The sequence below is a fragment of the Parasteatoda tepidariorum genome, chromosome 7 (assembly GCF_982258835.1).
Source record: "Parasteatoda tepidariorum strain Cologne lab strain chromosome 7, Ptep-v5.0, whole genome shotgun sequence".
NCBI classification, from domain to species: Eukaryota; Metazoa; Arthropoda; class Arachnida; order Araneae; family Theridiidae; genus Parasteatoda; species Parasteatoda tepidariorum.
In genome coordinates, this window is record NC_141761.1 from 9,992,501 (window position 1) to 10,016,754 (window position 24,254).

The 24,254-nt window shown below is 27.2% G+C and overlaps 1 protein-coding gene across 1 annotated transcript in view; it reads right to left on the reverse strand.

Moving 5' to 3' along the window:
- LOC147806831 (puratrophin-1-like) overlaps nt 1–24,254 on the reverse strand; it is an 81,794-nt gene that overhangs the window by 35,104 nt on the left and 22,436 nt on the right. Inside the window, 7 exon segments of the mRNA XM_087167266.1 lie at nt 2,145–2,322; nt 8,246–8,428; nt 11,680–11,757; nt 15,237–15,380; nt 16,501–16,590; nt 20,408–20,581; nt 23,838–23,913. Of these exon segments, the coding sequence (XP_087023392.1) occupies nt 2,145–2,322; nt 8,246–8,428; nt 11,680–11,757; nt 15,237–15,380; nt 16,501–16,590; nt 20,408–20,581; nt 23,838–23,913 (923 nt within the window).

Consider the following 24,254-nt stretch of genomic DNA (forward strand, 5'->3'; position numbering starts at 1 on the left):
GTTAGTGCATATAACAATTATACCAGGTGGCATGTCTTTTTTTCCACAGTGGAAAAAGGCACCGCAGAATAAATTAGTTTTTTCCAATTTAAGTTTTAATACAGACAAGTATTATACCTTTGGCATAGTACTTGTAAATACATTAAAAAGGTACAAGTATGTACCTTTTTAATACAGACAAATATTATATTAAATATCAATTATATCAAGTACTAAAATTTAAATCAGTTTTTAACTGCAATCTATTTTAAATAGTAGTAATATTTTAAAGTCATTTAATAAGACAATTTTATATACGTTAAAATAAAAAAAAAATGGAGAATTTTTTTAAAAAGAAATGCCTTTAATGGCTAAATTAAAAAAAAACTTAAAATATCGTAATCAAATCATATGTTATTGTATTATGTTACAAATCACACAGTGCTTTTAAGAACAAACATTAATAAAAAAAATGCTTTTAAGTACAAATACTGAAAATACGAATATAATTCTTACTAAATAGGCTAAAGGTATTTGTGATTTTCCACTTTTAAAGCAAATTGTATTTTTACAAGCCTAATCATAAAATAAGTAAATTATAATTTATAAAATAAACTTATGTTTAAATGTAAATTATTGAATTTTCATTATCAAAGCAATGACTAGATTCATAAAACTATTAAGATACACCTTTTAATATTTAAGCTGAAAAATCATATCAAAACTGTTTGATAACAACTGTTTTACTTTAAAAACATGACAAATTTTGTTCAATACCGAATTCCATGATTTTCCAGGTGCGCAGATACCCTTAATATGCCTTCTTCAGAATTTCAAGCATATCAGAAGATTCACCTAGAATAACGAACAATTTAATGTTCGTCTGCTGCTATAAAGGCGACATTTCAAAGTCCACCGAATGAAAACTGCGCTTTGTCAGAAATGACCTGCAGCAAATGCTGACGGTACCAGAAATAAAATCCAGGTGGCTGTAGTGCTGCAACCACTAAAAAAAATAGTTCCCCTCGAACAAACACCTGCGTGAATGTTGGTAAAAATAAATGTCACACTTCATATTGATTCCTGTAGCATTTTTTTTTAAAATTAATTATTTATCTTTTTCACAACAAACATGAATATAGCTCCTTTTCAAATATCAGACAGTTACACGAGTTAAAACTTTAATTTTGCAAATTGAAAACATTAATAACCTGAACCTTTTTCATTGTGAAATCTTGATTAGAATCTACCTGAGTTTTGTATTTTGTGTTGTGTTTGATTACTTTACGGAATTGGCAAAAAAATATCCCTGTTTAATTTACATTTAATTTTATTTATTTTAACATATACCACTCAAAGCTGTGATAAAATATATTAATAATGCTTAATATTATTTAAAAGCAACACTATACAATAAAGTAAATAAAATATATTAACATTTCAAACTCAAACAGTTAAAATTATTATCTAATTACCAAACTTGCCACTATAAAAATAAAAAGATTCTATATTTACTCTTGGCAGAACAAACACACTACATATTTAATAAGGTATTTCTAATTTTACAGACATAAAACTAAATGGATATAATTGAATTATGTTTATTAAATAGAAAATTATTTTAAATACAGCTAATGAAAAGTTATAAGTTTCACATTCTTTACTCCACATTTGGTCTTTATTATTTTTTCTACTTTGAATATTAAATAATACACTCTCTTATCATTTAAACAGGGGTGATTGCGAGCCCAACTCAAAAATGCTTAAAATTTCTTGAGTAAAATCATTAATGAAGCATTTCAAAAAATTAATGTCTTGATAAATTAAAATCATTGATATTTTCAAAACATGAAATTACATACAGCATATTTTAAATGAATAATTATGTATAAGTTTACTTTTATCTCTAATAACTTTCATTATTCTACCAGAAAAAATATTTACAAATGAAAGAGATGCAATGCAAGTTTAAGTTCTAGTTCTAACATTTTTATACAAATTATACAAAAATTATTTATAAATGTGATCAATGATTTCTTGGAACATCTGGATCTTGGATTTCCAGATCACAGTTAGCGAAAAATCCGGAAATCTGGATTTTTTCCTGAGCACAATCATCTCTGTTTAAACCTTAAATAAGAATGAAACACCAATCAATAAATAACCTTTATTCATGCAGGCCTGCCTGAGAAGTATTTTTCTAATATCAGTCACTCAGGCAGCTTTGATTTCAGGAGTGGGTGCTTGAAGCTTAAACGTCACACTCTCTTTTCTCTTTCGGAACCAGATCTCAAATTTTGTTGGGCTGTCTCCCAACTGCTCAGTCAGTCCCAAATCTGTCATCTAAAAAGAAATAACAAATTAGTGCAATTTTTGACACGTCAAAAACATAACATCAAAAACATTCCCCCTTGTGTTTAACACTAAACATAACAACACATAATAAATATCTATTTCTACCATAGCCGGTCAAATGACCAAACTTTATATTTCTTGACTGAAATGTATGAAATATGGCTGTTAAGAAGGAAATAAACTTAAAAATAACTTTACTATAATTTAAAAAAATTGGGTATTGCCAATTTTTATATATTACAAACACAAAGAATAAGAATTTTTAATTCATTACTCAACGCAATTTTTTACATTATAAAGGGTGTTTCCATTGTACATTTTCCGCAAACATAATTCTTCTAATTATTATTATTTCTATAATTCCTATTATTATTATTCTAATGATTAATATTATATCTTCTAAGAACTTGCGCAGTCCAGATTGTTTAGACATTTTTGTGGGTAAAAATTAACAGTTAGTTAAAAATGAAGTAAAGCTGATCTAAATAAAATATAAGTTATTTACCAAAATATTTAGTTTTTGTCTCTTTTTCTGACACAAAAATGCCAATCGAAAATTTTAGATACTTAATAGAAATTAACATTCACAGTCATTCTGATTGAAATAACTACGCAACAGTCTTTGCAAAAATGTGCAACTCATAGAATGCAATACGTTAAACGAGCATTTCTGATCGAATAACCTTATAAAGCAATATATTGTTCTAACGGTCAAATGACCGGTTGTGGAAGAAATAGGTACAGAACAAGCATTGTTCGAAACAAACAAAATACAAAAAAATAATAATAATAGAATATTTACTATTTATAATTGTTAGAAAAAGTCGCGCAGTCAAATGCGCAAAAACGATAAGATCATAAGCGCATTTTTGATGCAATAGTTCTTAAGTGGTCATTTGACCGGTTATGGTACATTTAGTGTTAATGTGGTTAAGCAGACATTAATTTAGTATTATTTTAGCATTTAACGACTAATTTTGCCATTATGCACATATATATTTATTATATAATTATTTTAGCATAGTATCGAATATGAATTATAAGAAATTGCAGAAAAAGTTGTAGTTGATTTGCAACATACATTAAAAATACTGATAATACATTAAAAATATGTTTTAATAAATTGTATGCAAATTTTATTTAGGTACTCAGATCCATTCAGCCTTTTTTTTAATACACCTAGAAATATTTATCTAAAGTTTGTAACTAAAGCTATTCTAATTAAAAACCTACTGCTGTTGTACCTGATTTTCAATTAACTTATTTTGGAAAATCTACATTATTGTAAATCAGAACTAAAAAATGGCATTTTTAGTAATCAAGATAGTTGTGATGAAGCATGCATTAGCAAGTGCATACTTTTAAATATATATTTTATAATTTATCTTAAGTCGTCATTTATCAATTACCTTTTATAGCTTTTTTCCTAAAAAGTATTTTTTTAATTTAATATTTAACATGGTGAAATAAAATAAAAACACAAAGTCACCAAAGTTTTTTATTTTTTTGACTAAGAGGTTTTAGCTATGACTGTAAAAATCATGGTAAAAATGGTCATGCGTCAAAAACTTATCAACATTGGCTATGATTAACTATATAAGAAAACTAATAAATACATTTGAAATCAGGGTTGGTCTGTAAGAAACCTATTTCTTCTGGAACATAAGAAACTAAAAATTAATTCAATTGTTTAGAATTAAGTATTATAAAGATAGATAAGGTTTAAAAAAATTAAAATTTCTAAAATAACATAAAGTTTTCTAATTAACTCTTAAAAAAACACTTATTTCCTATTTATTTCAGTTTATACAAAATTTTTAAAATATATATATATTATTAAAGAGTCTATTTGAGTATTCATATTTTAAAGTATTTGATTACAAAAATTAGTATGCTATTTGTAATTGAGTATTCATAATGCGATTCGTAGAAATGCATACACGTGATTCGCTAACAAAAAAGTAACTTTAAAAAAAAATTAATAAATAAAATTTTACAAAATTTGATTATGATGTTTTAACAGTTCTTTATAACTTAATTTAATTTGTTTATACAGTGATCAGAAGAAGAAATCCAAGGAATACAAAGTTTTAAGGACTTATCAAAAATTTAAAAACAATGTGTAAAAGATAACTAAGCAGTTTTTTTTTTTTTAAATTAAAAAGCAGTTATTATAAGGAACTTGCAAAAATGACTATTTTGCATATTTTTTTCTAGCTCTTTTGATATAAATTTTGACTTTGTTAAACTTCATCAAGAAAAATAAATAAAGTTATCACTTTTACACATAAATACATTTTCCAGTTTCAAATAATTTAATAAATTTTGTTAAAGTACAGATGCTAAAGATTAACATGAAAACCTATCAATCTTATATTTTTAAATTTGAAGACATAAGAAAATCTAAGGCATTTAAAAAAAATATATATACATTAATTAAGTTTGCTTGTACATAATATGCAAAATTAAAGTTATTTGCTGTTATTTTTTTCTTCTAACTCTTGCAATTCAATTTTTTTTCTTCTTTTAAAGTTTTTCTTAAACTATTAGATTTTGACAGCTAAGTCATATCATTTAGTTTCCCTGCTTGGACAGCAAATTCATCAGCACACTAAGTAAGTTCATCTATGCAACAGAATAATCTAAGGAGTTTCTAAGGACTTATTTGGAAACCTAAGTAGTTCCAAGTACTCCTTGGAGACTTTTTTATTTCCAAGGAGTATAAGGAGTCTGTATGCACCAAGGTATACCAGAGATTGCCTAGAAAAAGACCTTTTGGTCTTAAAAACTAAAAACTGGAAAACACTTGCAAAAAGGTTAGCCTGGAAAAAACTTCTTGAAAAGGCCAAGGCCCACCCTGGGCTGTCGAGTCATTGATGATGGTGTTACCTTTTAAAATATTTAAAGATTACAGCCATTTTAATTAACCAAGAAATTCATCAATGAAACATTAAAAGGCAACTATTAGAAAGAAATATTATTCTTGATTTTCATGATTTTTAAAGCCCGCTTAAATTAAAAGGAAAGATTATAGAACATACATAACCAGGCAAATTAGTCTGGCTATGTATGTTATATTATTATGTTGCATTCACAACTGCAGAAGAGGACTTGGACATCTCTATCGCATTTACATGTTCAAGCCACATACATTATCAGCACATCCCTTAAATCACTGCTTTAGTACTGTAAGCATTTGAAATACACTAAGAATTGAAGAGAGGACAAAGAAAACAAGCTATTGTGTTTTTTAGTAGGACTGGGCGATACTAAGATTTTGGTATCGTGATGCATCGTCACGCTAGCATAGCAATATTTTGATTCACCACAACGTTTTGGTACATTAATGCTTAATATCTAGTACTGTGTAAATTCGCAATTAGTAAGTTGCTTTCTTTTTAAAATAAATGATGCCTTGTTTTGAATAATTATTTCTCAATGTTTAAAGATGTCAGAAAAATAGCGGTTAAAAAACATTAAACGGCTGGATTGATTGTAAAAAACACCCAACAGGATTTGCACACACACACAAGATTTCTACAACAATTCAGATTCAGGTCAGCAAAACCATGAGTCACTACGTAAAAAAATCAGGGAAAGATAACGATCATCGCCACAGTTATCACTGCACACAGGAAAAAGCTATTCGATCAAGCTTGCAGACATCCCTGTGCCATCAGGAACAATGCTCAACATAGAGCGTGTTGACAACGATGTAAATGTTACACCGGGAAATATCATACACGTCTCAGTAAATTCCAATTTCCGATGCTTCGGAAAATTGCCAATTAAAACATCGGATCGGCGATGATTGCACATAATCAATATTTTCCAAAGCATCAATTTATCACCCAGTCCTTGTTTTATAGGAGCACGTAATTCTCCAACACATAAAAATAGATTTCATATCAGTATCTGAATACTTTTGAGTATCATATTACATTGTTGCCTTACCATAAATGCAGGCGAGTTCTAATTAAAAGACTCAATTGATCAAATTTAAGTCTTTTGTTTTGTCTACAAATAAAAATAATAGATGGATAAAGAGGAAGAGACAGGGTTCCCACTCTTTTAGCAAAGCAAAAATTAAGCACTTTTAAGGACTTTTTATTGAAAAAATTAAGCACTTTTTTGAAAAATTAAGAACTTATGCAACCAGTGACAATGCCAATTATTTACCTTTCTAAAAACACCAATAAAAAAACAATAATAATAAATAATTTTATTACAATGTAAGCACTGATATAATTGTATTAATTAACAGGGCTCGGCAAAGAAGTATCAGGCTATTTTTGCAAACCCGGGTCGGGTTTTTTGAAGAAAAAAATTTCAGATTGTTAAAAGTTAACGTCATTTAGATTATAAAAGTTAACACATTAAACTAATCTGTATTCCATTTTTAATGATTTCATTGAAATTGAATTGTAAAATTAAGTGTGCAGAAATTAAGATTTGCAATTTTTTTCATGTATACTAAAAAAAAAGTAAAAAAAGAAATTTTTTCATGTATAAAAGCAATTTTTTTCATGCATACTAAAAAAAAGTAAATAAAGAAAATTGGCAAAAACATTGAAAAATTATTACAGGAAGTTTTTATATTTCGCTACTAGACCAGCAAACGTGTTATCATTACTTTTATGATAAACTTTAACAAAATTATTTTCAGCCAAACATGTTATTATGAATTAACTTTACATAATGCTACTAAACATTTTGGTGAAAAACATGAACTAATTTTAAAGCAACCAAAAATTGAACAAAAATTAAAAAACAGTATATTAATTTGCAATGTTAACTGAATAAAATGATTATTAAAATCTGAGGATCTTTTAGTTGAATATATTTAAATTTTTATGCAACATTCTGCTTATCCTTAGTGATGGTAAAAAATTAAGGACTTTTAAAAAACTTATACCAAAATTAAGTACTTTTAAGGGCCCTTATTTTCTAAAATAAAAATTAAGCAGTTTTTAAGGACTTTTAAGGACCGTGGGAACCCTGAAGAGAGTTTATGTTTTAAATAAATTTCAGTGATAATTTCTGATGTCCGAATATAAATTATTGACAGCAATTCAATGGTCTTGATATATGCACACAAATTAGTGGAAGAATCTAAAATCTAATTGCAACAACATATTTCTATCCCAAGGGCTTACATATTTTGGGAATACAATAATTTTGATATTATATACGTACAGTTAGAAAATGCATTTATAATATAGTAATTACACCAGTGAAATTACATAGGAGTGTTACATCTAATATAGAGATGTGCAAACTTTTGAAATGAAGGGCCACATGCGAAGCAGATGAGCCAATGAAGGGTCACATGCTAAAGTATTTAGACAGACATGTTGACAGCAATTGTTGGTAGTAATTGTTCAATAAACATCATTGCTCTAGGCACTCATTTCTTTTTATCAGTTAACCTTGTAATATGTTTGCATAAAATTAAATACTTTTAAATATTTCAAATTAGAAACTGCAAAACTGATTACTCAGAAAAATAAACAGAATCAGAATTAATTTATCAAAAAAAAATTTACAAATAAATTGAAATAATTAAAAACAATGGGAAAAATCATGTTTTTTTAAATCATGTTACATATTACAAAAGTCCAACTTAAAAGTCAAAAACTTAAATACGCAATTTAAATATTCCGAATTTTTCTTCCAGAAAAAATAACGATTCTTTTTTAAAAATTCTGTTCAGGTTGCTGCCGAAACCTGAACTGCTTTTGTTCAGGTTGCACATCATGGGTTTGGTGGGCCACATGTGGCCCGCAGATCACAAGTTGTGCAACTCTAATCTAATAGATATGATTCATACTTTTACTTATGCGAAGGCTATCTGAACAACATTTGTCTTGTAAAGGATGTCAGAAAATTAAATTATCATAAAAATGCATACTTTGATGCTGTGTTTGTAGTGGTAGACATCATATCCCTTCCTCTGGGGGTCTCTCTGTGCTTTACTGAAGAGAACGAGATCCTCAAAAAGGAAGATGTGAAGCATCATATTCTTCCTCAGCCTCCCGTGCCACACAATGAACTCCTCCAGTCTCAATAGCCTGCCTTGTTCCTTCACATTTACCTGAAACACAATGTTTTATTAAACTTTTCTGTACCTTACCAGGGGTCTGTCCAGGGAAAATTTACTACTGTTTAGAGGTACCCTTAAAATTCAACTCTAGGAAAAATGGTAGTTTCACAAAATACTTTTGAAAAAAGCAAGTTCTAAGATTCTCCTCCCCGCCTCTTAAAATTTTGTTTTTGTATCCCCGCAAGAAAAGGTAGTACGTGCTTCGCAAGATAGTGCCGAGTGGTAAGCCTAAACAGTCGCTTACGCCATATTATAGAAAGCTTCTTTTTTTTTTGCAGAGTTTTTTTTTTTTTTAAATTAAAGAATGAGGAGCTCCCTTTGTGAACTTTACAAGAAGTTGAAATTCAAACACTATTCTAAATATTTGAAATTGTTCTAAATTTATTCTAATAGATATCAGGGGTAGCAGCAAAGTTTTTTAAAATTTTAGGGTAATTTTAGGAACTTTTTTCAAAAAATTTTAGGTAAATTTTAGGGGTAATATATGATTTTCCTAGGATAAAAACAGATCACACGGTAGTTTATTACATAACAGAAGATTATTACAATTCATCCACACATATCATAAATAATTGCAAGCCATAAAATAAAGCTCTGAAATTTATTAAGTCAAGAATGAAATCTCTAAAGTGTAAAAATGAAATTTCAACTTTACATATTACCTATCAGAAGTTAAGTGCATAATTCAGGAACAGGCAAAAGTGAGAATAAATCAAGAGAAAAAATAAATTAACACCAACTTGGATTTTTATTTAATTTTTACCTTCTTAATCAAAATTTTATTATAACCTTACTTTATTAAGAAAAACTATTGTGTGATATTATTAGATTTCAAATCAGCAATTTATATTAGAAGTTAGAGAAAAACAAATTAATCATGATCATTTTTCTAAAATATTCTTGATATGATTTGTGAGATTCTTTTACTGCCCTCAATAGTGTTGTGGTGATCTTCAACACTCCTCCATAATTTCGAATGGTATCTTTGATTAGTCTAAGCGACATAATAGTAAACTCATGGTGACTCACATTAAGCATTGCTTTATTTATCGAAAAACCTCTCTCAGGATCAGAATTCCCATGTGGCAAAATTAAAACAGTTTTAATTAACGTAGTTAAATTCTTATATTTTAGATTATTGCTTTTTTATTTATATTTAGCCTATAACTCTAATTTTTTAGGAACACCAACAAAATTTTATCAGATTTTTAGGGTTTGCACATACTTTTAGGAATTTTATGAATTTTAGGGGGAATGCGACCCCTGCATTTACTTTTTTCTTAAACATTTTCTCTCCTTGAAACTTGTTTCTGTATGACCGTATGGGAAATGTTCTCATAATGAAAATAGCTTCTAAAGCAAGAACTGCTAAATGCATGTTTTTTTTTTTAAATTCAAGTTGAAATTTAACAATGGACAATAACTTTTATGGATTTTTAAATTTGGATACAATTTTAAGCTCAAAATTTTACAATAGCAAAATTATTTTTGAATATGTGGGGAAAAATATATACAAATTTGATAGTCATGAATTATTTTTATTTGTAGACAATTTTTTAAAATATTTTCTTACTTTACCATATTTTTGAGTTGGTTTTTTATATAATTTTTAATTTTCACAAATTATGTCCAAATTTTCACAAAATAGGTACCTCTCATAAAAACCTAGACAGACCCCTGCTTACACAAAGCAGGGGTCTGTCCAGACAATTTGTGAAAGGTCCGTTTTTGTAAAATTGTGAAAAAAAGTACTCGTAATTTGTGAATATAAAATAAACGTTAAGTCACATTCTATAAACCAGGGTCCTGCTTTTGCGAATGTGTGCAAATAGGGTCCTGTTATTGCAAAAAACTTTTTCAAGGAATTTTTAAATTGTAAAGAGATACAAGATTATGCTCAACACTGTAAAAATAAATAAAAAAAATTTAAAATTTAAAAGAGCAATAAAATATTTTGTGAAAGGTCTGTTTTTATGAAAAGATATTTTGTGAAAGGTCTGTTTTTATGAAAAGATATTTTGTGAAAGGTCCGTTAACAGACCCAAATTTCTTTTAAACAGACTCCTGCAAAGAATCAACAGTTCAGTTATTGGAAACACAATCTGCTCAGAGAAATCTGACCTCTATCAGATATTTAACATCTTATCTTTCGAATTCATAAAATATGTACAAACAGACCACCCTGATTAAATTTTGATCAAACGATCTGATCTTAACGTTCTAGGAATCCATCATAATGATTTGAGGGGGAGATCTCAAATATGTTAATTAATTAGAGCAGATGATGTTACAAAATCAGACATAAAAACATACCTACTCTGAATAAACATGCTTTTTTTCCCAACAGCTTTGAATTTCTGACTCTCAAAGTATAGGGGGTAACCATGATTTGGGAAATAGGGTCTCCATAGTTCGGTTATGAGAGCAACCCAAAGTTTGGATCCCTTAATTATAATTTTATTTTTTACACATTTCGCCATATCTTGCGAACTTTTTAAGTGATTCAAAAAAAATTTGCAAACAATTATGCAATTTTTTTAACCAAAGATAATTTCACGCGAAAAATAAACTTTAGCTTTTAATTTTAAACTATATTTCCAATTCAAATGATTTCAGTTATTATACAATTATTACAACAAAAAATATACTTTTTTTATAGCTGAATACTTTTATGAATTTGTAAAGACAAATACCCGATTTAGTCATCAAATGCAGAATAAATTAATTCAGATTTGGAAGCATAAAAAAAGAATAAACAATTCTAAATTACTCTAAGCAAAACATTATTCATACAAATGTTTTAAAAGAACTTGTATTTAAACATAAAACGGAATTGAAATATGCATAAAATATAACAAATTATTTTTCATACACCAAAAGGAAAGTTATAATTTAATCCACGTGTATTTCATTAATTTTCAGACTACTCTTTAAAATCAAAAACAATTTAAGGGCATTTCTTTCCATCTCTAGATAAAACCTTCAGAAAGAATAAAAATCCGAACCTTAAAAATGTATCAACAGACTATGCAAATAAAATATAAGCATTTCGAAAAATCCATTGATATAAATGAAATAGTTTTTCCTCAAGCCCACATGACTAATTTTTAAACGAAACTTCACGTAACTTAATTGTGTGTTTTATAAAAAAAATTCTATTTCAAATACAAAATCCTTTAAATGCATTAAATAAGTTGCAGAATTGTAAAGGTATAAAGTAGAGTCCAGAGAAACAAACTTACATCACAGTCTTTCAATGCATCCATTGCAAGCAAATCATTACCATGCCTCAGTTGGAAACGTACCATTTCCTCAGAAGCCTACATTAGGAGTATATTATATTAATTCCATGTAAAATTATTTCGATCAACAGTTACATTATTGTAGATATTGCAACATATGAGCTACAGACCTTTTTTTCTTCAAAACAATAAATAAATAAATAAAATTAAACAAATTGACAAACAAATTACTCTTCCACAATTCAATAATTAGATCCTTTTTTTTTTAAAAAAAATATTCATTAAAATATTTAAGTAGAAAAAAAGATAAAAAGAAAATTTTTCAACATTTATTTGAAAGAAACTACCAAAATTTGCCATAGATGGATATTATAAAACTTAGATTATTCCTTCTATATATATTTCACGTTACATGTCCCTACCAACAGTAATAAATTAAAGCAAACTTTTTTTTGCAATTTTCTTTAACCCAAAAAAAGTAATTTTCGATAGATGTGCCATATCCAATTAGAATTGGGTCCAAATAATATAAACAAATTACCGTAAGATAGTTTTCTATAGGGAAAAAAATTAATTGTAAAAAATGGCGAATAGGTTTTGATATTTAGCTAATAATTTTAAATTCTTAGCCCTGTACATACAGATATAGATCCTAGGAGTGAAAATATTTTAAATCAAATTTCCGAAACTAAATATTGAGGTAATAACAATCAGGATCAAAATAACAATCAGGAACAAGATTATATATTTAATTAGATATATACATTATATTCCTTCTAATGGAAGTTCTATAATCAGGGTTTTCCCTTAATTTTAAAAATAAAATCTTTTCAACGAATATATGTTACGATCAATAAATTAACCGATTAATAGTAACTGATGGTAATAACCATGTGAGTCAATGAAAATGAATGATCTATTATTTACCGGTTAATGTACCATCACAAAGTCTGGGTAATGTTATAATCTTTAACCTATCTGTCTATAATAAATAATAATAGCCAGATTAATCGTAGCATATATAATAAAGCAAATTTGCACTGTACGCAACAATATTTCACCATAAATATAACATTTTGTAAGAAACAGAATTTCGCAAGATGAAAGCAAAATTTGTAAAGCCTTCATTTCTTGACCACTATAATTTTATAGTCAAATAAAATTCATTATGAATCAAAATTAAAAACATACTCCAGTGCTTAAACTGAATCCTTGTGTCCAAATTTCAGTTGTTTCCCGACAGTCACCACAAACAGAGTTTATCATCATAGAGAATTTTAACAACTGTCTAAATTATAATTGACAGGAAAATAATATAAGATTCAATCAGGTCAAATAAAACCAACTTTAAAGAACAATTTAAAAATGAAATGCACAATTTAGAGATGTTATGCACAATTCATTAATCTTCTAAAGAGCCTTTTTTTTCTTCTTACGTTAAAATATTTTTGGGATGGAAATTGATTTAGCTTTATAGATAAAATTAATTTAAGTCATAAGATTTATTTTCTTTGAATTGAATTTGAAGGGTTTAATGGCACAAAGTCCACAAAAGGACATACTGTGCCAAACAAACGGTTTTAAAATAAATCTTAGGTAAATGCATACTACAAATTTCTCTTCCTAAAAGCACATGGAATTTATAAAACTGAATACAATGTAACAGACATATTCAAAAGTGAGTAAAACCAGATAAAATGTAAATATATTAAAACATCATAAAACAGTTGCATTCAAAAGTGAATAGATTTCTTTTCTTTTTGTTGGTAGGAAAGTTCTGTGTTTACAATTGACTATAACTTTGTGTTCATAGCTACAAATAAATTCAAAGATCATGTGAATGAACATGATTTTTGAATTCATTGACCTCACATTGTATGTATATCAAGACTTTTATTGCAGTTTTTTTCCCTTATAGTTAGTTTCCTTAAGTTATCAGCAAGTGTATGCATAAATCATTGATGCAATGATGCACTACGACATGTCAAAACCAAGGTATCTGCTACATTTTAGATTTTCAAATTCACGACTTTTCATGACAAATTCCAAGAATTTTTCTTGACTTAATGAAGTTACTATTTTCTCCAACAATAACACATCAATAAATTTTAAAAAAATTATTATAATAACGTTCATTGAAATGATAGGTATTACCAAAACTGTTATACTCTGCATCTTCATATTTATAGATTTAAAAAACAGAGTAAAGTTTAAACAATAAAAGAGCTAAAAAAAATACCAAAGCAATTTTTTTTCTTTTTTTCCTGCAGAATTATATACTGAATTAATGATACTTTTCCTGTACATCAGAAAGGAAAGAAACACTCCTGATTTTTCTGTTCTCATTTTAGAATTAAAAAATTCGCCAATGACTGGCTTGCTTCAGTTAGATTGATAAAATAAAATAAATACATAATAAAAATTCTGAAATCACTAAAGTTTAAAAGATAATTCGCTCTAGAAATGATGTTTTTTTTTCTTTTTTTAAAAAACACCATAATTTTTAAAGAACATGATAAAAACATTTCATATTTAAATAAAATAGCACTGTTAGAGGGGATTTTGATACAAATTCAGATATTTGGAACACCATAAAATTGGGGGGTAAATTCCACTTTAATAATTAGATTTTCCAGCGACCTCATGACTCTCCAGGTGCGCAGATACCCTGCATTTAATGTAAAACTTTAATTGCTTGTTAAAAATTTTACTAAATAAATTTCTTCACATTTTTTGTACTAAAGGACTAATACACTTTTTCTAAATACTTTTATAGAGTGGTAGACAAAACTTTCAAAATACTTTGTAAGTTTGCCTCACCACAAGGGACCTGGAACGAAATGGTATTTGAAAATAAACTTTTGAATCTTTTGCGTGTGCAGAAATTACTAAACAAAGAACATCTTTTTTGTTACCACTTGAAGAAATTTTACCAAAAAGGATGGCAGACCTGGTACTATTTCTTTTTTAAATGAGAAATTTGAAAAACCTGCTCTAAATAGAAAGAACTCAGAAATTTGGAAGTCCTGGGTCCTAAGGATTAGTAGCTCTTAAAGTCAGGCGGAATCACTGAACAACCCTATTTAGTTTCTCCCCCCCCCAATAAAAAAACTCTGAATTTTTCCCATTATCTCAGGTTTTTTTTTGTTCAGAAATTCTCTTTCTCACTGATAAACACAAAATATATATAAATAAAAAATAGAATTATATTTGTAAAGAAACTTTCCAAAAAAATCATATTTCTTAAAAAACAATTTATTAAAATTAGCTAAGATTTCTTACAGGCTACCATTTTTCGATCATTTTTTAGGAAACACTGAGCCTTTACTAATTTTCCCACTTTCCTAGCACCTCATCATTTTGTTCATGTATATAAGTTTCAAATAATACAGTAGCATGCTCTAAAACTTAATATACACTTGAGTGTTTACGTATATTTCTGGGGAAAAAAACAAAAAACATTTGTATGTTTTCTTATAAAAAAAAATGTAAGAACTAGGTTTTAAAAAATAGTTTCATTTTTCAAGTTTTTTGGATTTTGGTTGAAAAAGAAAAACCTTTAATGTGTGGTGGCTGGGCTCCCTTTCTGGACATTCCTTCAGCAATTCTTTAAGGAGTAATGCATACTTTCCCATCCTCTGAACTGGTTTCAGCAGGTAACTAGCTAAATCCATTTTGTCTTCAAGTTTTAATTGCATTTTCTAATAAACAACAAATGAAAAATACTATTAATAACATATATCCATTAAAATTATGTTACACAAGTATTCATTCCTAACAGTTGTCTATTAAGAAACTGATAGGTAAAGAAAGCTGTTCAAAATAAACAAAAAAGTGCACCCACTTATGTTCATTTTTAACTCTAATTTCTGGGTCATGTTATGGAGAATGGTAAAATGTACCACGGTACTTAATTTTCTCCTATCCTAAAGATTTACAAGCATTTTTTTGGTCTGACTAGCAAAAATTCATCAGAGTTGCCACTCAAATCAGGAAAATAAATTCCCTGTACATATTATACACACTTTATTAAGAGGAAACAATTACTATGCTCTTGTGTGAGCTATATTGGGATAACTATATTAGTTTTAATTGCTGGAAAAACAGCTGAACATACTTAAATGCTTTAGTAAAAGAAATAGCTTAGTATAGCTGGTTAAATATCCCGTATCATGGTTTAATATCCCGTAGGTTACACGTTGAGTAGTCACCATTTTTTAAAAAACAAAAATAAGACAAATTTAAAAAAAAAAAGATTTTGTAAAGAAAATATCCCAATTCACGACGTTTTCTCTGTTATTTTAGATGATTTTTAAATTCTCTGTTCTCCCTGTGAAGAGGCAGCCCTGTGATGCATTCATTCATTCTCAATAATGAACAAAAAAAAAACACTGCAGATTGTGCAGAAGTTTTTTCTCACTATTTTAGCAATTGTTCAATGCTTGGACTTAGCTCACCCTTCACTAATAAGAATTGTATTTTAAGCAATTTAAAACAGATAACTAAGCTCCTTTAACAGTAATATGATTTTCCTTCAATAATTGTCAACAAAAAATTAGGAACACCATTTATGGATGCAGACTTTTAAAATCAGTCCTTCATAAGATTAAAAAACTTTTAAATATTCAAAACAGCCCGTTTAAAAATTGGAATAATGACGCCTCACAAAAATTCCCTTTTTTTGAATAAGTTTGCATAAATGACATTTGCAAATAAGCTTCCTAAAATATTGATGAATATATTGATATGATGATGAAATAACTTGATGATAAATATTGATATGATGATGAAATAACTTGAAAAGAAAGTGAAATAACATACTCTAAAAAATGTATTTCCATACTCTGACATCAATGCATCTGACTTAGGTTTATTCTTGTTGTATAAGGCATATAAATAAAATTCATTTTGCTGAAAAACAAAGGAAGCATATTCTTTTAGAACAGAAAATTATTCAGTAAGATTAAATTTAAATGACATTACAATATTAAGAATTACAATTAAAACTTATCTTCATAAGAATCAAGTCACAAAACATTTTGTGACTTTTATTCTGAATTCAACAATTTTAAGGATCCTTCTTTGAGATACTATTGTTCCAACACATTTGAAATTGTCAATTAATTAGTTTTAAAAAAGATATGACATTTAACAGTACAACAAAAAGATATTTTTGTTTATTTTTCGTCAACTCATACAACTGCATATGAAATTGGTAACATAATTTTGCCAATCTGACAAATTTTTTTAAGAATTACAGAGAAGTTTAGACTGATAATTGGCGGACGTAGTTATCCACATTAAAGATAATAAATGTAATTTTTGAATTATTTATAAATACCCATAGCTGTCAACTTGCTAAAAACAAAAATAGGAACATAAAGCATGATAAACTCCGAGGTACTATTTGACTCTAAATTTAACCATAACCCTGACGCAACTACAGTTATGTAAGTGAACAGAAGTTAAATTATCGCCTTCGAGTTAAGAAGTTGAAATGTGCTGTTCCTTTTTCAAAATATTAAATGTTTTCTTACTTCTTACTAACAAAAAACAAACTTTACTTCTTTAAAAAACTTACTTCCAACAAGAATCTATACATAATATTTTTTAAATCGCGTGAATATGAATCGAGATATTGGGTTTTCAAATCGTGTAAATATAAATAGTGATATTGGGTTTTATAAACACGCTTAATTACAATTCGTGAGATTTCATTTTTAAATCGCATTAAAATTAATCACAATGCATAACTTTTGGATCATGTGAATAAAAATTGCAATGCATATTTTTTATATCACGCATAAATATGAAAATGAATATTTGATACAACAAACACATGAATACAAATCACAGTTAGATTTTAAAAACGTGTGAGTAGGAATTGTGAAATTGGATTTTAAATTTGTGTGAAAATGAATCGCGATATTGGGTTTTTAAAATGTGTAATTATTGGACTTTTAAACAAGTGAATAGAAATCAAACAAGTAAATCGAATGAAAATCGATGTTTGATATTAAAATCGTGTGAATATGAATCGCAACATTAGTTGATACCGGCGCAGTCCCAAATATTCAAAGTGGCAAAAATCCATCAAACCAAAAGAATAAAATTGGCAGAAGAATCACGTTTATGTAAATGACTTGTTAGCAGGATTAAACTTAAGTTTTATCAAATTATAATTTTTTAATTGACAGGAGTGCACAAAACAATGGTCTTAATGTACACAGTATCAGGGTTGGCAAGTGTTTGACAACTGGTGGTTTTATCTATTTTTAACCATGACTATCCTTTGTGCTAAAAATACCTTTTTGATATGAGTCAAAAACCTAAAATTTTAGAGCAAAGGATAATTATTAGCTATCATAAATAAGAAGTATTCATAAATAAACATATATATAAAATTATAAGTGATCAATCAATATTATTTTGAAAATTAAATTGTCTTTTTGTTTTGACAATTACTGTCAAAAACCAAAATTTATTACAATCTGTATTGAAATCAAGTTAGAGAAGAAATCATTTTTCCCTAAAAAAAATTTGTTTACTAATTACACCACTTTTAACTTTTTTTTTCAAGCTAAAGAATATTATATTTTAGGAATCTTTTAGTTATCCTTATTTTTTTTTTGTAGAAAAGCGTTATTAAATTTTTGTTTCATTTATATCTGTAACAAATAGATAAATGATAAAATAAATTCTAGAGAAATAATTAATTGCTAACATCTAAAATAAAATATGTTTAATTAAAAGAGTTTAATACCAAGGGACATTATTTTATTTCAATGTATATTTACATACACATTTTATAAACTAGAAATTAAACTTAAATTTTGACACCACTGTTTACTTTTTTAAACATTTGCACAGGAATGATCATTGAAGTACTTGTAATGATTAAAATAGAGACGTGTATCAATAATCTTGAAGGAATTATTTGTTAAATTTTATATTGATTATTACTTATTTTCTATGTTTTTTTTTCTTTTTTAATGTTTATCAAGAATTAAAACTAGAAGATGGGCAGAGTTTGATATTCTTTTCACAATAATGCACCAGATTTTATAGTGTTGCCTTTTTTAATATTTAACATTACTAAGAAAAAGTTAATTTTGACACCACTTTTTACTTTTTTATGAATTATACATGCTGTTCATACTAAAATTCAAAAAAACTAACTGAATCATTAAAAAATCATCTTTAAATTAAAAATACAAAAACAATCAGCTTAATAAAATAAAAAACATTCAACAACCTTATTCATTCTATATAAAATCCATTTAGATTTACACCTATTTTAACTCCTCTTTTCTCTTAATAATAATAATAAACAGTTTTGAAACCCTGTGTACTCCTAATTTCATTTTATTTCTATGAATAACCCGAAACTATTATTTTGATTGATGTTAAGCTGCAGAGTATAGAAAATAGACCTTATTATAACACAATAAAATAACATGTAACTAGGAAATTTATTCTAATATCTCTACTAAATATTAATCCTTGAATTGATTGATTTAACTCATTTTAACAAACATTTATATTTCTCATAAATTAGAATTAGTTAACTAATCAGTGAACTAATTATACATTAATTAACATTACTAATATTGGAAATATTCATGTACACATAAGCAAGAGTGCAAAAAATTCCAAGAGCGTAAAATTCCCTATGAACAATATTTCTTTTTTAAAATCAAAATTTCCCCAAAAGTTTCAAAAAAATTTTCAGAACTATAACTTTTTCATATTTTTCGATAATAAGTTTATACAAGAAAAAAAATTCATTTGATTTTACACAATTCTTGAATAAACAAGCACATGTGTTGTAAAATAATAAAAATATATTGAAATAGTAATAATTTATTAAATAATATTTAGATCCCACTTATTAACTTAAGGAATTCAAACTAAGAAATACACAAATTGACTTATGTGTTTTGAACAAGAAAAAGTTTTGCAAAGCAACACATTTTTTAACAAAAAATTTTTTAGGAATTTTTTATTTTCCCACTGTTATACAAATATTGAGTACAATATTAAGTACAAATATTAAGTGCAAATTATAAATTACAAGCAAATGCATCACTAGCGAATCAAGATCAAGAATATTTTAAATTAAGAAACTTACAAATCATTATAATGTGAGACATTTTAAAAATTTTCATAGTTTTAAAATTTCTTATTAATATATTGCTGTGTTAATAAGTGTCAATTAGTAAAATTACATTAGTACTTGGTAATTAAATGATTACATAAACACAATCCTTCAAACTACAATTTAATATTGTAAGTGCATTTCTATACCTTACAAATAGAATTTTTTTTTTAATTGTTTTAAATTGAGAAAAAAAACTTTTTTTTAAAATAGAAAGTTACTTCACATAGAAATATCTGTCAATCTACAATAAAGGTAACTTATGAAAGAAACTATTTTTGTCATTTACAAATAGTAAAAAACAAATGTGAAATAAATTCTGTTACCTTTATTTTCTTGAAATAAATCATTTCAAGAAAATATATTTTTTCTTGAAATAAATTTACCTTTCAATTCATTTACACATACAGTGAAACAATTTTTAATGCATTAAATTTGTTTGAAATGTATTGCAATATTTTAGTTAAAATTGTAAAGTATAGTTAATTATAAACTTTAGTTCTTTAAAGTATCTTTAAAAAAAAAAACCTCATCTCTAGAAAAATGAAAAATAAACAAAAAGAGACTTACAAAATCTAAAAAGCATTGCCCCACAGTGAAAGGTGAATTTTCGCAGTGTTCTAACTCTGCCAAAAAATACTGATTGTGAAATTCATAGATTTTTTCAATATTTCCAAAAATAACATTTCTTTTTCCTTTGAGTGCCTGGGGGATGTCTTCTCTTGTTAGCTCAGGTATATAATTCTAAAAACAACAATAAAACTATTAAACTTAGTCATTCTTCTATATAAAACAGTTGAACCATCAACGGGTCCACTATATCTAAAATATTTGTTCAGTGGTATTGTTGAACAAAAATGTTTGCAATAATACACAAGTTTTTTTTTCTTTAAATTATTAATTAGCTAAATTTGCAGTTTGAATACTGCAAATTTCCCCTACAACAAAATATTTAATTAGATCATTAAATAATGTAACATAATATTCTAAATATAGCAAAATGACTGCCTCTTGATAATGAATTTTTTAGATGTTTATCTTTTTTCTTATTTCCACCATTTTCGAAGGAAGTTACAATTTAAAATGTGCAACCATTTGCTCTCTCAAGTTACCTATTTTTGGAATTCATCCCAGCAAAACGCTTCTTTATATTCTATTCTTAATTAAAAGTGATCATTAAATACTTTTGAACTTATCACATAGACTAAAAAGTTTGTATCATTAATATTTAACCATTGTTTCAAATGCTTACTCAGGACGAAGCAGAAGTGAAAGGAATTATACTCCAGAACCGAAGTTTTGCACCACTAGGTCAGAGTTTAGAAAAAAATCACAAATAATAAAGTACTGCTGCCATAATTTTTGATACCATTTTAGATTCTTACATAATTTGTCATATACATTAAAACCAGACTTTAATAATGTTTTTCCCTCAATTTACATGAATAAAAAATATACAACAAAAGCAATTTACAAGAAGAAATAACAAAATTTAAAATGAAGACTGTATCACTTTTTAACTCTTTAGCAAAGGAATCATAACTTTCACTCATTGGTACATTTATCATACAAGTATATTCATCCTCTGATAAATAATGCCTTCTCTGGCATCAAGGCTATCCCAAATAACAATGAAAGCTAAAACTAAACCCATAGAGGGTCAGGGCCTACTATGCCCATCTCAGTTTTCTTAACCTTGGAATGTTCTGTTGATGAACAACTATCATCATCATAGCTGGCCAATGCCTTCCTCTGAAGATTTCTCCATAATGACTTTTGATTTATTTTTGATCAAAACTTTGTTCAGTTTAAATGCTACACAGGGTGCCATCTAGGGGTTATTAAAAATTGTTTCAGCTTAAAATGCACTGCCCCATTCTCACATAGATGATTCGCCCCTCGCAAAGAGGTTAAATAACTGAAAAAAATTTAGTCTGTCTTAGATGAACAACTATTTTCTCGGCATGCTAATCTTTATCAATAACCTTGGGGCTGACAGAATAATAACATTTCATTTAAAAATATTATTTCATTTGAAATTTTATATTATTAATGTGCTATTTCCATTTTAGTCAGAGGAATTCAAAGAAAAATCAATTTTTGTTTTAAATATTTATTCTCTGCGATATAAGAGAAATGTATGTGAGTGGATGTTTCACTAATAATTTTTTTTTAAAGCCTAAAATTTTTTTCCAGCATAATTGAATATAGGGTGTAAAAATGTGAACAAGAGGTTTTTTCATTGATTCAAAACAAAGCAAATATTTCAATTAATACAAATATTTATATTTTAGTAGAATAACCCACATAAATAAATGATACAGTCCAGTCAATTAGTAATAACTGAAATTTGACCAGATGTATGAAAAGTCACAGTAAGTTCAGCTCTCCATTAGTTTTTGTTTTGGACTTTTAAATAATAACATTTGTCTTTCTGACAGCAGATTTCCAAAAAAATAAATTAATTAATTAATAAAATAAATAAAACAAAATAAATAAACTTATTTTAAATAGTTTATAACAAAAATAGTAAAAGGAAATTTAATTTTTATTACTCAACCACAAGACAGTACTTAATCAGCAAATCTTAATCAGAGAGTAATTATAGCGGATAGATCATAACAGTAAGCACCTCTGTACATAGCAATCAGTAAATATACATAATGTATTCAGGCCTGGGGCAGAATTTATTTTAGCAATCTGTGACATACCCCTCTAGTGCTAATATCTTTCTACAATATATTTTTAATAACAAACATATATGCTACTAATTTAAAATAACAAAAACGCTGGTTTTACAAAAAAAAAAAAAAAAAAAATATACTATATATATTTTTTTCTTAATTGAACATGTAATTTTTATTCTAATATTATAGGTAATATTTTCACATTTTGTCGAAAGGGGGGAATGCACAGATAATATCCTCGGCATTTTGTAAATAATTATCGCAATAAAAAAAATAACTAAAAATCAGAAAATCCGCAGCGGTACTTGCCGTAAAAAAAGATTGACGGCGAAATCACACGCATCGGAGACCTTGAGTATGTGTTTCCTTTCGAGATTGGGCTGTTGTTATAAATAATATCGTATAAGAAATATCAGATTAAAAAAATATAAAGAATATAACTGCCAAAAATTTGATAGAATTATTGCCTTAAAAATTAAATACTCAAATGCACAATTCGAATTTTCCATATTGTTTGAAATATATCGGGATATTCAAAAATCAATATCAATAACTGTCGAAAATACAATCGAAATATTACATCGCCTTATACAATCGAAATATTAATGCCTTAAAAATTAAATACTTCGAATATACAATCAAAATACACAAGGTTCCGAAAATACAATCAAAATATTACAGCGATTTACGATACTTTCGGCGTATGTTGAGCGAGTCAAAAAGTGATTATCTAACTGCATAACTCAAATATCAATTCTGCCACAGGGTTATTCAGGAATATTGGGTATACAGGGTTGCCACTCACATGATCTGGTTAAAAAAAAAATTCACCGTGTTTACCCTTTACATATTATACACACTATATTAAGAGGAAACAACAATTACTATGCTCTTGGGTCAGCTATAGTGGGATAACTATATTAGATATTAGTTTTTAATTGCCGGAACATACTTAAATAATGCTATAGCAAATTAAATAGTTTAGTATAGCTAAAAAATCATGGTTAAATATACCATAGATTACGCTTTGAGTCGCCACCTTTTTTTTAAAGACAAAAGTAAGACACAATGTGCCCTGTATTTTTCCAGTTTGTAAAGAAAAAAGCAAAATTTCCTGCATTTTCCCTCTTATTTTAGGTGATTTTTAAACCCCCTGTATTTTCCAGGTTTTCCCTGTGGAGTGGCAATCCTGGTATAATGCGATAGAAAATATACATAATGTAATCAGAAATAGTTAACCCTTCTGTACATACAACCAGTAAATATAATGTAATCAGAAAAACATAAAATACATAATTCACAACAAACAGTACCTCTATAATGTACTCCAAAGAATTTACATAGTCCATCTCAGTTTGAATCAATTCTTTCATGACATTCATTAAAGTCCTGTAAATAACAGAAAAGTAGTTATGTGGGATTTTGCACAAATTATAAGTATCTAATCAGGAGTCTGTTTATAAGAAATTTGGGTTCGTTAACGAACCCTTCACAAAATATTTTAAGTTAAAAACAGATCCTTCACAAAATAATTTATCTTTTAATCGGTCCCTTCACAAATTTGTTTATCTTCATTATTGTTTTGTTAAGCAATAAACCCTTCCCAGGAAAGGGGGGAAGAAAGACAGATGTAAACGAACTAAATTTTGTCTTCGGCAGACGCTTCTTCCATTATTCGTCCAAAATGAATATTCTGCTTTCAGCAGTATAGGCTAAATACCAAATATTTG